Source organism: Callithrix jacchus, chromosome 1 (genome assembly GCF_049354715.1).
Source record: "Callithrix jacchus isolate 240 chromosome 1, calJac240_pri, whole genome shotgun sequence".
Taxonomy (NCBI): domain Eukaryota; kingdom Metazoa; phylum Chordata; class Mammalia; order Primates; family Cebidae; genus Callithrix; species Callithrix jacchus.
In genome coordinates this window covers 141,186,119-141,204,636 of record NC_133502.1, presented here as the reverse complement: position 1 = coordinate 141,204,636, position 18,518 = coordinate 141,186,119, and the positions used below count along the sequence as shown (strand labels likewise).

Sequence of the window (18,518 nt, the reverse complement as noted above, 5' to 3'; positions counted from 1 at the left end):
TCTAAAAACAACAACCAATAAATAAGCAAATAAGCACTTTTTTTTTTTTTTTTTTTTGAGATGGAGTCTTGCTCTATTGCCAGGCTGGAATGCAGCGGTGCGATCTCAGCTCACTGCAACCTCTGCCTCCCGGGGTCAAACACTTCTCCTGCCCCAACCTCCCAAGTAGCTGGGATTACAGGCATGTGCCATCATCACTGGCTAATTTTTGTATTTTTATTAAAGACAGGGTTTTACCATGCTAGCCAGACTGGTCTTGAACTCCTGACCTCCTGATCTGCCTGCCTCAGTCTCCCAAAGTTCTGGGATTACAGGCATGAGTCACCGCGCCCAGCCAGTAAGCACTATTTTTACCTTAGGAGTTTACTTCAACAGAGTTTTTAAAAATGGAGATCTAATTTAACCATATTAAATAACATTTTTTTACATAAAGCATCTAACATAGTGCTTGGCGTAAAATAGAACTCAATAAATTTTAGTTTAATTAGATCATCAAAGTAGTATGAATGTGGACTATCCACTGACATAATGGAATTAGCCTTTTATATTAAATGTTTCTTTAAACCATATGAAGTGTTCATAGTGAAGTTTAGTAACAACATTGTGGATATTCGGTTTCTTAAAGTCATAAGGGCCCTGAGGATGTCTCCATTACTTTGGATGACAGGACTTGTAAAGAGTTAGGAAACTCAGAGAAAATGGCTCTATGGCCACAAAAGCAGGTGTTATTGAATCTTTTAATCACTTGGTTGCCTTGGGTAAGATAGTGGACCTTTTTTTATTTTTTATTTTTGAGAGGTTTTAGGAACCTCTGTCACCAGGCTTGAGTGCAGTGGTGTGATCTTGGCTCACTGCACCCTCCACCTCCCAGGTTCAAGAAATTCTTGTGCCTCAGCCTCCCAAGTAGCTGGGATTATGGGCACGTACTGCCACACCCAGCTAATTTTTGTATTTTTTGTAGAGATGGTGTTTCACCATGTTGGCCAGAATGGTCTTCATCTCCTGACCTCGTGATGCACCCACCTTGGCTCCCAAAGTGCTGAGATTACAGGCATGACCCATCACACCCAGCCAATAATAGAACGTTTCTAAATTTTTTTTTTTTTTTTGAGATGGAGTCTTGCTCTGTCACCCAGGTTGGAGTGCAATGGCAGAATATCAGCTCACTGCAACCTCTGCCTCCTGGGTTCAAGTGATTCTCCTGCCTCAGCCTCCTGAGAGGCTGGGATTTCAGGCACTCGCCACCACGCCTGGCTAATTTTTGCATTTTTAGTAGAGACAAGGTTTCACCATGTTGGCCAGGCTGTTCTCAAATTCCTGACTTCAAGTGATCCACCGGCCTTAGCCTCCCAAAGTGCTGGGATTACAAGGGTGAGCCACTGTGCCCTGCCCATTTCTAAATATTTAAAATGAACAGAATCTAAGCAGATACTATTCACGTAAAATATTTGTTGCACACCTATGTAGCGCAGTGCTTGGCTGAGTGAGATCATATTGCTTTTGTCTTTAATAATTCACACAGTAGTATAAGGCGGAGCCACCTTACATTATCTCTGGAACAAGACTGGCAGTAAATTTTTTAAAAAATGAGTATGTCATAAATGCCCTGTCAGTTTTATCACCAAAACTCCACAGGAGTTTAGAGAGAAGTCACATTTCCCTGAAATTAATCTAGTAGGCATATATTTATGATGGTATGGATTTTTTTATGGCTGTAATGAATAGCATATGAGAATGTTTATGTTAAATTAAAGCATAGATTGCAATATAGTTATGAGTACAGTGTTATATACAGTTTTTTAAAGGCTAGAAAGCCACTAAAGTCTTAAAAAACCGTTGTATCAGGTTAATTTGGGGAGGCTGGGAGGGAGAAAGAGGTGGAATTAGAAATATATATACTTTTTCATTTGGAAATGTTTTAAAATAAATAATACAGTCACATAGTTTCAACTTTTAAAAAACAAATTATCCCTGGGTGATAGAGACACCAGTGAAATAGAAATGACAATAGGAAAGGTAATAACTACCAGCATTTACGAGTATACAGTAGTTTCCTTCTCATAATTGTCCTCTATCATCTACTTCCCCTCACCCCTGCAACACCACTATTATTACTTGTGCATCCTGTCAGTGATTATTTTTGTCTGATAAGCACACATATATATTTATTATAGATCATTTATCTCTCTTACAAACTGCTCTTTACCTTGCTTTATTCACAATATATTGGAGCGCTTTCTTTTTTTAATAACATATTACAGTTTACTTACGCTTTGTAATTGCCTCATAGTATTCATTAAATGCACTATCATAATTTATTTAACCAGTCTCTATTCCATGACTTTGCTATTACAGGCAGTACTGTAATGAATAACATTATACTTATGTCATTTTGTACTTCTAGGTAATATCTGGAGGATAAGGATAAGTTCTTAGAGGTGGAATTGCTGGATCAGTGCATTTGTATTTGTGGTTTTGATAGTTATAAATCAGTGGCATACAATCATAATCACCTAGGGAACTTTTTCAAAGTTCTGGTGTCTGTCTTTCCTAAAACCACCTGGGAGTTTTTTCTTGTTGCTTTTTGGTTTTCTATATACATAGATCGATATATTTAGATAGATATATAGATCTATATACATAGATAGATCTATGTATACATATATATACACATAGATTTATTTGTGCATATACGTGTGTGTGTGTGTGTGTGTGTGTGTGTATGTGTGTAGATATTTATTTATTTATTTATTTTTGAGACGGAGTCTTGCTCTGTTGCCAGGCTGGAGTGCAGTGGCGCGATCACGGCTCACTGAAACCCCTGCCTCCTGGGTTCAAGTGATTCTTCTGCCTCAGCCTCCTGAGTAGCTGGGACTACAGGCACATGCCATCATGCCCAGAGATGGGGTTTCACCATGTTGGCCAGGATGGTCTCAATCTCTTCACCTTGTGATCTGCCTGCCTCTGCCTCCCAAAGTGCTAGGATTACAGGTGTGAGCCACTATGCCTAGCCAGGTATCTATATTTTTTATTAAATTATCTAGAGTGGGCTGGGAGTCTGAGGCAGGTGGATCACTTAAGGTCAGGAGTTCGAGACTAGCCTGGCCAACATGGTGAAACTGCCTCTCTACTAAAAATGCAAAAAAAATTAGCGGGGCGTGGTGGTGCACACCTGTAATCCCAACTAGGCCATGAGACTCACTTGAACCCAGGGGCAGAGGTTGCAGTGAGCTGGGATTACGCCACCGTACTGCAGTCTGGGCAACAGAACAAGACTGTCTCAAAAAACAAACAAACAAACAATAAGCAACATCAACAAAAACTCAAGTGTCTAGAGTGATTCAGATGTTTGTCTCAGAAGGAGGAGGAGGGGCTCAACATTGTAAAATGGAATGTGGTATTCAGAAGCATATTTAGGCTGGGTTCGGTGGCTTACACCTGTAATCCCAGCACTTTGGGAGGCTGAGGCAGGAGGATCACTTGAGCCCAGGAGTTTGAGACTAGCCTGGGCAACATAGGGAGACCCTTTCTCTACAAAAAAAATTTAAAAATTAGCCATATGTGGTGATATGCACCTGTAGTCCCAGCTATTTGGGAGGCTGAGGTGGGAGGATCACTTGAGCCCAGGAGGTTGAGGCTGCAGTGAGCCATGATCACATAATTGCACTTCAGCCTGGGCAACAGAGCAAGACCCTGCCTCAAAAAGAAAACCCAAAAAAACAGGTAACAAGGGGAAGTTATACATGTGAGAGGCAGGGGATATATGGGAAATTTTTATACCCTCCACTCAATTTTGCTGTGAATGTAAAACTGTAGAAAATAAAGTCTAATAAAAAATAATTTTAATCTGGACACGGTGGCTCACACATATAGTCCCAGCTACTTGGGAGGTTGAGATGAGAGGATCTCTTGTGCCTACAAGTTTGAGTCCGAAGACCGTATCTCAAAAAATTAATTAAATAAATTTCTTAAAAACTTGCTTTAAAAAATTATTTTTAAAAAAGACACAGAAGGATATTGCAGTTATCTACTGCTATGTAGCAAATTACTCTCAAAACTTAGTGGCTTAAAACAATTATTTTATTTGCTCATCTTTGTGAGTCAGATTTTGGGTCTTTGCCCAGATATTTGGGTTGCTCTTTTCCTGATCTGACCTGAGGTCACTCATGTGGCTGAAGTCATATAGTGATGCCACTGGGCCTGGATAGCCTAAGATAGCTTCTCACATGTCTGGCTTTGGTGATGGCTGTTGGCTGGGCCCTTGAGGGCTAGGCATGAAAGTTGCATAGCATTACTTCCGTCATATTGTATTGGGTAAAACAAGTCACAAGGCTAGCCTAGATGAAATGAGGGAAGACATAGACTTCATTTCTTGATGGAAGAACCTGCAAAGAATTTTTGATTTAAAACACAAAGCTGCCTTCAAAAAGCAAATATACCAGCTGGTGTAGTGGCTCACGCCTGTAATCCCAGCATTTTGGGAGGCTGAGGCTGGTGGAGCACCTGAGGTCAGGAGTTCAAGACCAGCCTGATCAACATGGCAAAACCCCATCACTACTAAAAATACAAAAAATAGCCAGGCATGGTGGCGCTTGCCTCTAATCCCAGCTACTTGGGAGGCTGAGGCAGGAGAATTGCTTGAACCCAGGAAGTGGAGGTGAGCTGAGATATGGCACTCCAGCCGGGGCAACAGAGCGAGACTCCATCTCGAAAAACAAAAACACAAAAAAAAACCCAAATCTGCTACAAATAGAAAAGGCCAGGATTAGTTTAGGATGTGTTACTCAGCCCATTTAGCCTTTTAACCTAAGGAGTATTTCCTCCAAAGCAAATTATTCAAGGTTCTTTGATTATTTTTATTACCTTGCCCTCAACTCTCTTTCTGCTAGAAAGAAGGTAAAATACGCAAATCAACAGGAAGTAAATAATGAAAACTTAAAAAAAAGAAAAAACATAAATTAAAATGAAAACAGGAATGTTTTACCACTAGTTACCAAACTGAATTTTTGAAAACCCTGGATTATAAAATTATTTTAAAAAAGAAAATGTAGTTTATTTACTTTTGGATATTCTCATGAACTTAACAGTGATATAGAGAACTTAGGATCTTGACTTTAATAATAGACCAGGATTATGTGTTATTACCATGTCATTTGTTAGTATTTAATTAAGTATCTCAATGTTAAAGTTTTAAAAACATTTTACAACTATTTAAAATCTTGACCATAGTATTAATTTTCTGGGTAAATTATTTGATTCATATTCTGTACAGGTAGAGATTGATGACCACCTTTTGGAATGATCTGAAATCCTGAATTGGTAGATGCTGAATTGATGATGTCTTTACTTCTATTTAGCTAACTTTTGCCAGTACTCAGCAAATACAAGTGCTATCTTCCTTTGGGTTATATTAGTTTATAATCCTCTGTGGTATGCCATTTAATTCTGCTTTTCATTCTGAAAGAGTTTTTAGCCCCTGTTCATTATTCATGGGAAACAGTTGTGCAGCATGCCTTGACATTAAGTTGAGCATCTAAAATTAGTCCTGCTACAATCAGTTGTTGGGAACAAGGTTTCAGTAGTTGTGGCGTATGTAAAGTAGACATTGCAAGGTTGGAAGGAACTCCCTAGAAATAAGTAAGTGATATGTTATGTATGTGTTTATTTGTGTATCTGTGTGTATATATAATGGAAGATCTTTTATTAAGCAGATTAACAAATTATATGTTACCACAAATTCTTCACATGCAATACAAAGCATCTTTGTTCATGCACTATGCTATTTAATCAATAATTTCAGAAAATTGAGAACTTGACAAATAAAACATTTTTTTGCATGTTTAGTGGTTTTCAGTTTCTAAAAGACATAATTGTATCATATATACTCTATTTCAAGTGAATGGCTTTTCTTTCTCTCTTCAGAGTTTATAGAAACCTATTCACCAAAATGGCATCCTGGTTATATGAATGTCTTTGTGAAGCTGAACTTGCACAGTATTATTCTCATTTCACTGCCCTTGGCCTTCAGAAAATAGATGAATTAGCCAAGATTACAATGAAGGACTACTCCAAATTAGGAGTCCACGACATGAACGACCGCAAACGTCTCTTCCAACTTATCAAAATTATTAAGATTATGCAGGAAGAAGATAAAGCAGTCAGTATCCCAGAGCGTCATCTTCAGACAAGCAGTTTGCGCATCAAGTCTCAGAAATTAAGATCTGGCCCTCGCAGACAGCTGAATTTTGATTCTCCTGTTGACAGTAAAGACAGAAATGCCAGCAATGATGGGTTTAAAATGTGCAGTTTATCAGATTTCTCTGCAAATGAACAGAAGTCCACTTACCTAAAAGTACTAGACCACATGCTACCAGATGATTCCCAGTATCATACAAAAACAAGAATTCTGAATGCCACATCTGCTGATTCCTATGTGCAAACAGAAATCAGCACTTCACTGTTTTCACCAAATTACTTTTCTCCAGTTCTGGGGGATTGTGATATTCCCACTATTCAAAGAATCTCCCATGTTTCAGGGTATGACTATGGAATCCCTCATTCTTGTATCAGGTAATAAATGTTACCTTTTTTTCTTTTGAGGGAAAGTAGCCTCTAGCAAGGGCAGGCCTCTCTTTCATGTCCAGCAGAGAGTATCTTCTCCTTATTTACAGTAAATAAATATAATAAATTATCATGAACAGCTTTTGCATCAATAATAGGAATACCTGGATGTGGGAAAATTAATGAGAAATTGGGACTTTCTAGATGGGAGAAAGATGATATTGTTCATGTACATCAAAACAGCTGCTACTTGCCAGGATCTGTAGCAGACCTGTTTCTATTATTTATTATAGCATAAGGTAACATGATACATCTAATACATCTGTGAAAGCAACATAGTTAACCCTTCTACAATGGAGAAAAAAATTACACAATCTACAGGACTTTTTTAAGGTTATCAAATTCACTTCAACCAGGAGACTTAATGATGCTTTGTTAAAAACAAGGGCATGTAGTTTCATTAAGTAGGTCTTTGGAGCAATTAGTTCATCTGCACACATTGAAATATGATCCTGATTTTTAGTGCTTTCTACAGTTTCAGCCCTGGAAAAAAACAGATAATTTTGGTGATTACAAACAGTAAGACATCATTGGTGGAGATTAGAGTTTGAGAGTCAGGGTGACAATGAGTTATTTTCACCAGTGTTTTGAGTTAGAATTTGAAATAAGGCCCCTAAGAGGTGAAATAATAAGGAATTCCTAGTGCTAACAGTGGTATCATAGGAAATATGTAAAAAAAAATTGCTTGTTTTATTTTAAACATTATATACGTGAGTTATGGGAAAATAAAATTCTTGAGCCATATTTTCTTTTTAAAAATACTGTTACTCATATGTTTAGAGAAAGTATTTATATCTGGTCTTATATTGGCTAAGGTTTTGGAAGCTCTCATAATCAGTTGTTTTACTCCATAAAAATAGAAGACTCAGTTTTATGGTAAAAATATCTTTAATAATTTGAAATAAATTTTACAATGTTTTGGAAAACATTTTGTTTGGTCTAGGAGAGCACAGAGCATGTAATACTGTTTTCTTCTTTTAATTCTAAGAGGAATAGATTGTTCCTTGACTATGAAGTCAGATTATTGCTATTCTATTGGTTATATCAGTGGTGAAGGAGCAAATATTTTCTTGAATGTTATCTTTTTATTGAACAACACATAAAAATCTAAATTGGAATTACTTATAAATAAAAATACTATTTTGCATTGTTTAACACCATCAAGGATAGAATGGATATTTTAGTTTAACCATTGCCATTTCATTTATTTTACTTTTTGTTTGTTTGTTTCGTAGAGTCAGGATCTTGTTCTGTTGCCCAAGCTGAAGTCCAGTGGTGCAGTCATAGCCCACTGCAGCCTCAAACTCCTGAGGTCAAGCTACGCAAGTAGCTAGGACTACAGGTACACATCACCATCCCCAGCTAATTTTTCAAATTTTTGTAGAGATGGGGATCTCACTGTGTTACCCAGGTTGGTCTTGAAGTCCTGACCTCAAGTGATCCTCCCACCTCAGCCTCCCAAAGCACACAGATGAGAGCTACTCCACCCTGCCCAAATTAGAGCTTTTTAGAAGAACATGGCATGTCTTTTTGCCCCTTGAACTTGAAAATAATGGGCCTTTTGTTCATATGAGTCATCTAAGAGCCCTGGACAATTTTAAAAAGTACTAAACGTTTTCTGTCCTCTTTGAATAGCTTTATATTATTAGGTTATTGATATCCAACAACTAAAGATTTAAAAAAATTTTTTTTAGTTAGCCTTTTTTTTATTTTTCCACCTAACCAGTGTGCTAACAACTAAAGATTTTAACACAAAACCCTTATTAAAATGATGCATTAAGCTGGGCACAGTGGCGCACCCCTCTAATCCCAGCACTTTGGGAGGCCAGTGAGGATGGTTCATCTTAGGAGTTCAAGACCAACCTGGCCAACATGGCAAAACCCTGTCTCTGCTGAAAATACAAAAATTAGCTGGGCATCCTGGCAGGTGCCTGTAATCCCAGCTATTCGAGAGGGTGAGGCAAGGGAATTGCTTGAACCTGGGAGATGGAGGTTGCAGTGAGCCAAGATTGCACCACTGCACTCCAGTCTGAGTGATACAGTGAGACTCTTGAAAGAAAAAAATATGCATTAAATTTTTTCATTTTCGATGAGCACAGTGGCTCATGCCTATAATCCTGGCATTTTGGAAGGCCACGGCAGGCAAGATTGCTTGAGCCCAGGAGTTTTAGGCCAGCCTGGGCAACATGGTGAGATACTGTCTCTACAAAAATTAGCCAGGTGTGGTGGCATGCACCTGTAGTTCCAGCTACTATTGGCTGAAGTGGGAGGTTGTCTTCAGCCCAGGAGGTTGAGGTTGCAGTAAGCTGTGCTCATACCACTGCACTCCAGCCTGGGTGACAGAGCAAGACCCTGTCTCAAAACAAAAAATTCTCTTTTCTTGTGAAAAATTAAACATATGCAAAGGAAGAGAAAATAGAACTGTGAATCCCTGTATGTCCATCATCCGGTTTCTTTTCTTTTTTTCTTTCTTTTTTTTTCTTTTTTGAGACAGAGTCTCACTCTCTTGCCCAGGCTGGAATGCAGTGGCACGATCTCAGCTCACTGTAACCTCCACCTCCTGGGTTTAAGCGAGCACTCCTGGCAAAGTTTTTTATTTTTAGTAGAGATGGGATTTCACTGTGTTGGCCAGGTTGGTCTCGAACTCCTGACCTCAAGTGATCTGCCTGCCTCAGCCTCCCAAAGTTCTGGGATTACAGGCATGAGCTACCGTGCCCAACACATCATCCAGTTTTAGTGATTATCAGGTTTTTCCCATACTACCTCAAAATGGTACATTTCATTCATTCAGTTATTTATTCTTTATTTATTCCACCTGCAGTTTCATGCAGAAATGATGCTAAGTCCCTAAATTTTGGTTAAAAAAATTTGTTTTAAAACATTATATTAGAAAATTATTTGCTGGGTTTTTTTTTAAACCAATTCAGATCCCATAAAAAAATAATTTTCCAGCCTGAGCATGATGGCTCATACCTGTAATCCCAGCATTTTGAGAGGCCAAGGCAGGAGGGATTGCTTGAGGCCATGAGTTCAGCCTGGAAAGATAGCGGGATTGTCCCTACAAAAAATAAAAAATTTAGCTACTTGTGGTGTTGTATGCCTATAGTCCCGGTTGCTCAGGAGGCTGAAGTAGAATCACTTGAACCCAGAAGGTTGAGGTTGCAATGAGCTGGGGTTATGCCACTGCACTCCAGCCCGGGTGACAGAGTGAGATCCTATCTCAAAAAAATATATTTTTTTCAGCAGCCAGTTGGAGGGCTAAAGAAATAAGAATTGATGTAAAACAATTATATAAAATAGTATCCTGTATAAGATCTCTTAAGGGATTTTTGTTTGTTGGGTTTTTTTTTTTTTTTTTTTTGGTGGTTCGTTTTTTTTGGAGGGGAAGGGATGGAGTAGGGTAGGGATGGTGAGAGAAGGGCTTTCTCAGTGCTGACACTTTACTTTGTAATCTTAAGAACTATATTATGCCCAGCATACAGCAAAATGTACCGATACTTTGGCCTGTTAAGTATTCTTGTCCTATTATTAAAAATTAAAAGCCTGTTTATAAACATGTATTAGACAGAAGACTTCAGAGAAACAGAATCTTTGGACTGAGATGGAGAAAATCAGAGTTTGTGTTCGAAAACGCCCCCTGGGAGTGAGGGAGGTACGTCGTGGAGAAATTAATATTATTACTGTAGAAGACAAAGAAACACTACTTGTACATGAGAAGAAAGAAGCAGTTGACCTCACTCAATATATTCTGCAGGTATGATGTTTTCCTTTTACGTTTGAAACTAATATTATCGAGTATGTCTTTTTTTTTTTTTTTTTTTTTTTTTGCTTTTTGTTTGAGTGGCATATAAGTTTCTGTTAGAACACAGAAAATCAAGTTTCTGGTTTTGGTATTGACATTCATCCTGATGTGACACTGTATTAAGTCATTGATATCCAGGGCTGACTTTTTTTTTTTTTTTTTTTGAGACAGAGTTTCACTGTTGTTACCCACACTAGAGTGCAATGGCACGATTTCCGCTCACCGCAACCTCCGCCTTCTGGGTTCAAGCAATTCTCCTGCCTCAGCCTCCTGAGTAGCTGGGACTACAGGTGCACATCACCATGCCCAGCTAATTTTTGTATTTTTAGTAGAGATGGGGTTTCACCTTTTTTTGCTGTTGTTGTTTTTGGTTTTGTTTTTTTTTTGAGTTGGAGTTCCGCTCATGTTACCCAGGCTGGAGTACAATGGCGGGATCTCAGCTCACCACAACCTCCGCCTCCTGAGTTCAAACAATTCTCCTGCCTCAGCCTCCTGAGTAGCTGGGGTTACAGGCACATGCCACCATGCCCAGCTAATTTTTTGTATTTTTAGTAGAGACGGGGTTTCACGATGTTGACCAGGGTGGTCTCGATCTGTTGACCTCGTGATCCACCCGCCTTGGCCTCCCAAAGGGCTGGGATTACAGGCATGAGCCACCGTGCCCAGCCTGAGGTTTCACCTTGTTGACCAGGATGGTCTCGATCTCTGGACCTCGTGATCCACCCGCCTCGGCCTCCCAAAGGCGGTGAGCCACCGCTCCTGGCCGGGCCTTCAATTTTTTAAAAAGAGGTAATAGAGGATACAAAAACAGTTTCTCTTGTGCAATGGAGCTACATTATATATTTACTTAACCTGCTTTCTGTAAATTTAATTACACATATTCATCAAAAAAAGAATGAAGGAATAAAAAGAATTTAATGAAATGGGGCCAGGTGTGGTGGTTCATGCCTATAATCCCAGCGTTTTGGGAGGCCGAGGCAGGAGGACACTTGAGCCCAAGAGTTTGAGACCAGCCTGGGCACCATAGCAAGACCCTGTCTCTCCAGAAAAAATTTAAAAACTAACCCAGCATGATGGTGTACCTGTAGTCAAGCTACTCAGGAGGATCACTTGAGCCCAGGAGTTCTACATTACAGTGAGCTATGATTGCACCACTGCACTCCAGCCTGGCGACAGAGGGAAGATCTGCCTGTAAAAGAATATAAAAATTAAAAAAAAAATAATTAAGTAGTTATCAACAGGACCGGTCACTGAATATATGCCCCACAGTGCCTATGAGATGTCACACAGTTGATTTCCATTCTTACTTGCATCTCACAACGTGAACCTCTCACTCTGCTGAGTTTGAGTCTTGGGTTTAATGGTGGACAATGCCTTTTTGGACAACATGACCCCCAGTTGCTAGCCACGTGCTTATTTTGATTCTCAGCTGTCTTAGGCTTATACTTAATTGTTGGAAATTAGGCTCTGAGAAGGCCACTTCATATAGGGTAGAATGCAGTGGGTAAATATAATCCAGGGATATAATTTCACATCTAACATATAAGGGTTTAAACCAAACACTGATAACTCAGACATGTAAAGAATGTTCACTGCCTGCTAGAGTGATTATGAAGAGTCCAAGGAGAAAGAGTCTGGTATTGAAAGGAACTTATTCCAAGCTGAAGGTACCTTGCAATAATTCTTTAGTCTCATAAAGAAACCGCAGACTCCGCAGATGGAAAGCATTATCATTTAGGTACTCCTAAAATTGTGAAACAATTGTGAGTAATCTAAAACCAGATAATCCATCAGATATTAAGATTTGAAAATACATAGTTTATCTTACTCTGAATCTACTTACCTAAACGTTCACATTATATTTATTTTCTCTCTCTCTCTCTCTCTCTCTCTCATTCTCTTGCCTCAAAACCCAGTGACTGGTAGGGAGAAAAAAAACCTGGTATGCTAGCAATTCATCTTAGTCAGCTGAGATCTTACATAGTGGAATAAATCCTTTAATGCTGAAGTCAAATTGATAACACTTTCTCCCTCTTTCAAACCTGCATTGTTCTTCTTTTTCTTTAGTTACCAAAATTGCGTTTCACTGATATTAAGAGTAATCCTCTGAGTCTTTCTATTGGTCCTAAATTATTAGACCACTGTAAAACCAACCCAGTCACTTTAACAGCCTTATCGATTGCTGATCAGTGCATGATCTAGTAGGTCTCTGTGGGAGATATTTATTTTGAAAATGGACTAAATGACCAATTAGTTATAATGCTATCTAGTTCCATGGCTACTTATAGCCATAGTAATAGCCCTATCCAATCACTGTCTACCTAAGACTTCCTTAATAATGCTTCTGTCACAGTAATTCCCTCAAGGAGGCATCATCTTATCTTTTGTATTTTTCTGTTATCCCCAAACACAATAACCTTACTTTTTTGTCATTACCACTGATCAATACTTATTGAATACCCATAGTTTCCATGGCACTTTCTCTGCTGTTTGAACTTTGGACCTTTGCTCTCATAGGTCCACGTACTTACCTGTCAATGTTATAATATAAAAACGTTGGGAAGACTTCTTTTCCTTTTTTCTTCCACAAATAGAAGAAAAGGTAGGTTTATAGGAAACTGGGTTCTAAATATTGATTGAAGATTCTTTGGGTTTTATTTTTAAACATATTTAGATATAATAGGTTTTTGCATTTGTTTTATTAAATGTCCTGTCTTCAAATTTTGTTACTTATTATATGTGATCATATACATATAGTATGCTATCCTACCTAACCATTAAACTTTATATCAATATAATGACTGAAAAAAACAAGGAAACAAGGCATATTGTTTCATTCTAGTTTTTTGAAATTGGCATTGAATACAAGTTTAATATGGAAGCTAATGAAGATGTCATAATACAAAGTGAGTAAGACTGGCCCACAAACACACAAAGAAGCTGTGGGTCAATAGTTTTTGTCTGTCTGTCTGTCTGTCTGTCTGTCTGTCTGTCTGTCTGAGACAGGGTCTGGCTCCATCGCCCAGGCTGGAGTGCAGTGGTGCAGTGGTGCAGTGGTATGATCCTGGCTCACTGCTACCTCCATCTCCTGAGCTCAAGTGATCCTTCCACCTCAGCCTCCTGAGTATCTGGGACTACAGGTACCTGCCACCATACCTGGCTACTTTTTGTATTTTTTTGTAGAGATGGGGTTTCACCATGTTGCCCAGCTGGTCTTGAACTCCTGAGCTCAAGCAGTCTACCTGCCCTACCCTCCCAAAGTGTTGGGATTACAGGTGTGAGCCACCAGGCGTGACTCACCACGCCTGGCCTGACCAATCTTATTTATAAATATAAGTTAAAAAGTCTACATAAGACATTGGCAAGTTAGTTTCAGTACTTTATGCTGGGAATGCAAGTATAATGCAAGTTCAATATTAGGAAATCTATTAACTGTGATAGGCACTATCAAAGCATCTGTTTAAATATGCAACAACCATACTTGATTATTAAAATACTGTTAGTAAAAATGCAAATAGAAGGATAGTTGCTAAATATACACATACTCTTTTACTTAAAATCCTTTAAGACTCTTTATTGTACTTAGAATATAATTTTAAAGCTTTAACAAGACTCTTAAAGCTTTAACAGTATTCTACATGGTCTGAGCCCTGTTTGCCTGCATGACAAGTTTCTTAAAGAAAAAATATAAGCTGGGTGTGGTAGCTCATGCCTAGAATCCCAGCATTTTGGGAGGCCAAAGCAGGAGGACCCCTTGAGCCTAGGGGTTCAAGACCAGCCTAGGCAACATGGTGAAACCCTGTCTCTATAAATTTTTTTTTTTTAATTAGCTGGTGGCCGAGTGCAGTGGCTTATACCTGTAATCTCAGCACTTTGGAAGGATAAGGCGGGCAGATCACTTGAAGTCAGGAGTTCAAGATCAGCCTAGCCAACATGGTGAAACTCCATCTCTTAAAAATACAAAATTAGGCCAGGTGCAGTGGCTCATTCCTGTAATCCCAGCACTTTGGGAGGCCAAGGCGGGTGGATCATGAGGTCAGAAGTTTGAGACCAGCCTGACCAACAGGGTGAAACCCTGTCTCTACTAAAAATACAAAAATTATCCAGGCATGGTGGCACGCACCTATAATCCCAGCTACTCAGTAGGCTGAGGCAGGAGAATTGCTTGAACCCAGGAGGTGAGATCGTGCCACTGCATTCCAGCCTGGGCGACAGAGCAAGACTGTCTCAAAAAAAATTAGCTGGGCGTGGTGGCACATACCTGTAATCCCAGCTACTCAGGAGGCTGAGGCAGGAGAATTGCTTGAACCCTGGCAGCACAGGTTGCAGTGAGACGAGATTGTGCCACTGCCTTCCAGCCTGGGCTACACAGTGAAACTCTGTCTCAAAAAAAAAAAAAAGTTTACAGTAGCTGAACAGCAAGATTTAAGAATTATTTTATTTTCTTCTCTATTCTCTATTTTCCATTGTTTCTCTATTCTCTATATTGTGTTCTGTGTTGTAATTTTTTTTTTTTTCTGAGACAGGGTCTTGTTTTGTTGCCTAGGCCGGAATGCAATGACAGGATTATGGCTCACTGCAACCTTGACCTCCTGGGCTCAAGCAATCCTCCCACCTCCACCTTCTGGGTAGGTGGGACCACAGGCATGTGCCACCACTCTCAGTTAATAGATAGATATTTTTTTGTAGAGACAAGGTCTTGCCATGTTGCCCATGCTGGTCTCCAACTCCTGGGCTCAAACACTCCTCCTGACTTGGCTTCCCAAAGTGCTGGAATTACAAACATGAGCCACTGCACCTGGCCCATATTGTAATTTTAAAAATATTTCAGGCTGGGAGTGGTGTCTCATGTCTGTAATCCCAGCATTTTGGGAGGCCGAGGCGGGCGGATCACATGGTCAGGAGTTCGAGACCAGCCTGACCAACATGGTGAAACCCCGTCTCTACTAAAAATACAAAAAGTAGCTGGGCATGGTAATGGGCGCCTGTAATCCCAGCTACTCAGGAGGCTGTGGCAGGAAAATCACTTGAACCCAGTAGGCAGAGGTTGCAGTGAGCTGAGACCGCACCATTGCACTCCAGCCTGGGCAAGACATCGAGACTCCATCTCAAAAAATATATGTATATATATATGAGTTCATATTTGGCCAGGCACAGCGACTCAAACCTGTAATCCAGCACTTTGGGATGTCAAGGCAGGTGAATTGCCTGAGTTTAGGAGTTTGAAACCAAATAAATAAGTAAATTCCATATTTAAAAATTTTCCACAATCAGCTGTGTTAAGTTTATATGAAAAACTAAAAATCTTTGAATAGGATAGATTCACCTATTTCAAAATCAATATATACAAAAGTATAAAATAATAGTGTCCCTTTAATCCCATTTCCCCCATAAAGGCAACTGGGGTTACTATTCTAAGTATGTCTTTCTAGGGATATTCTATAATTACATGTTACTTTTATTTTATTGATTTATTTTTTGAAACAGGGTCTCATTCTTTTGCTCAGGCTGGAGTACAGTGGTGCAATCATGGTGCACTGCAGCCTCAACCTCCTGGGCTCAAGCAGTCCTCCCACCTCAACCTCCCTAGCAGCTGGGATTACAGGCACACACCACTATGCTGGGCTAATTTTGTATTTTTTGTGGAGACTGGGTTTCTCCATGTGGCCTAGGCTGGTCTCAAACTCCTGGATTCAAGTGTTCCACCATCCTTGGCCTTTCAAAGTGCTGGGATTACAAGGGTGAGTCACCATGCCCAGCCCACATGTTACTTAAAAATCTGAAGGAAAAAGAAAACCCCTATTTAAAAAATAAACTGCACTTTCGGAGGCTGAGGCAGTCAGATCACTTGGGGCCAGAAATTATGGCCAACATAGCGAAACTCCATCTCTACTAAAAATAAAAAAAAAATAGCTGGCCATGGTGACTGCGTGCCTGTAATCCCAGCTATTCAGGAGGCTGAGGCACAAGAATCACTTGAAGCTGGGAGGTGGAGGTTGCAGTGAGCTGAGATCATGCCACTGCACTCCAGCCTGTGCAACAAAGGGAGACTCTGTCTCAAAATAAATAAACAAACAAACTGGAACTTTGATTCTGTCAAGGTTAGTAAGGTCAACGTAGGTGTTACTCCAGCCTTGTTGATAAAGTGTGATCAAATGAAAGTGTGTGTGATGCAAAGGACTTTCTGAATTGTGTATATATGTTAACTATAATAATCTTGCATGTTTACATATCTTTCATGAAAGATATTCACAAAAGTACTGGGATACCAACATCTAAACCTTATTGGAAGGAAAGATACTAATTCCCTTAATCAATAAATGCTTTCTAAGGTCTTTCCTCAAAAGCTAAAGCTATTCATGAGCACTTGTAGAAGGAGAGGCAGAATTGCCATATACTGATGGTAATAAAAGGAAACAAAAAAATGTATTCCCACTTTAGTTGTTGGGTTTTTTCTTATTTTTATGAGAAATGCCAAATATATCCACATCTATAGGTAACTATAGATATAGTAGGTTTCTTTGCTTTTGATTTCATACTTAACTATAAAAACCTGTGGTGATATTTGAGCAATGAATTAATGTCTCCTTGCCTGGAGACCATGTATGAGATAGGTATAAATAATGTTCATTAAAACCAGATTTTAGGCCGAGCACAGCGGCTCACACCTGTAATCCCAGCACTTTGGAAGGCTGAGGCAGGCAGATCACCTGAGATCAGGAGTTCTGAGACCAGCCTGGCCAACATGGTGAAACCCCATCTCTATTAAAAATACAAAAAAATTAGCTGGGCATGGTGGTGGGTACTGTAATCCCAACTACTTGGAAGGCTGAGGCAGGAGAATTGCTTGAACCGGGGAGGGGGAGGTTGTAGTGAGCCAGGATGGCGCCATTGCACTCCAACATGGGCAACAGAGCAAGATTCCATCTCAGAAAAAAAAAAACCACCAGATTTAAAAAATATGTTTAACTTTTTATTATTGACCTGTTTAAGCTTAATCGAAAGTATAATGACCTCGCTCTGTACCTATCACCCAACTTTAGTAGTTATTAAGATTTTAGTGTTCTTAAAATCTTACATTTTTCAAAACACTGAAAGTTCACAGATCTCTTTATTATTCAGTCATTCTTTTCTTTTTCTTTTTTTGTTTTTTGTGACAGAGTCTCGCCCTGTTGCCAGGCTGGAGTGCAGTGACACAATCTCAGCTACCTGCAACCTCTGCCTCACAGGTTCAAGCGATTCTTCTGCCCTCAGCCTCCGAACTAGCTGGGACTATAGGCGTGGGCCACCATGCCCAGCTAATTTTTGTATTTTTTTTTTTTTTTTTTAAGTGGAGACGGGTTTCACCATGTTGGCCAGGATGATCTCTATCTCTTGACCTCGTGATCCACTCGCTTCGGTCTCCCAAAGTGCTGGGATTATAGGTGTGAGCCACCACACCTGGCCCAGAGTCATTATTTTCTTAGTAACTTTTGGAGACGTTTTCTAACTTGTAGATTTGGATTTGTGTTCCCAATTTCTTCTTAGACAATCTAACAAATTTCCATTCTAATATAATGTAATGGGACACACGACAGAATCAAAGCTGGGGTAGAGTGACCCACCCCAAGTAAATTGGCCCAAGTCCAGTTTTCTGGATCTGTTTATACAATTTTTCCTTGACTAGATATTTAGAGCAGGCCCAAAAAGTTGAAGATAAGGACTTATCTGTCATTCATGGTGTAGGGACTGTCATTACGCTATACTCAGGCTTGAAATTATTAGGATTTCTTTTATATCTTGCCCAATTATGTATATATAAAATAATATATACCATCTTGGTAACCCAGCTATATGTGTATGTGTGTGTGTGTGTGTGTGTGTGTGTGTATCCAAACACATATATGTGTATATATGTATAGATATGTACATATATGTGGGTATATATGTGTATATATACATACATATATAAGAATATATATTCTGTGTTACTTTTATATGGAAAAGTAAAAATCTTTGAATAGGATAGACTTGCCTATTTCAAAATCAGAATACAAAAGTGTAAAATAAAAGTGTCCTTCCATTCCCATTTCCTCCATGAAGACAATTGGGGTTA

At 39.3% G+C, this 18,518-nt stretch overlaps 1 protein-coding gene across 5 annotated transcripts in view; it reads left to right on the top strand.

Annotated features, from left to right (window-relative positions):
* The window catches only part of KIF24 (kinesin family member 24), a 67,952-nt gene that overhangs the window by 9,745 nt on the left and 39,689 nt on the right, over positions 1-18,518 (top strand). For 4 of the 5 annotated variants that reach the window (XM_054257153.2, XM_078370869.1, XM_078370867.1 and 1 more), the window contains 2 exons: positions 5,923-6,570; positions 10,186-10,375. In XM_054257153.2, the coding sequence (XP_054113128.2) occupies positions 5,948-6,570; positions 10,186-10,375 (813 nt within the window). In that variant the 5' untranslated portion in view covers positions 5,923-5,947. Of the gene's footprint in view, positions 1-5,922; positions 6,571-7,856; positions 7,964-10,185; positions 10,376-18,518 lie in introns of those variants that run through there. The other variant, XM_078370875.1, reaches the window with a different exon arrangement.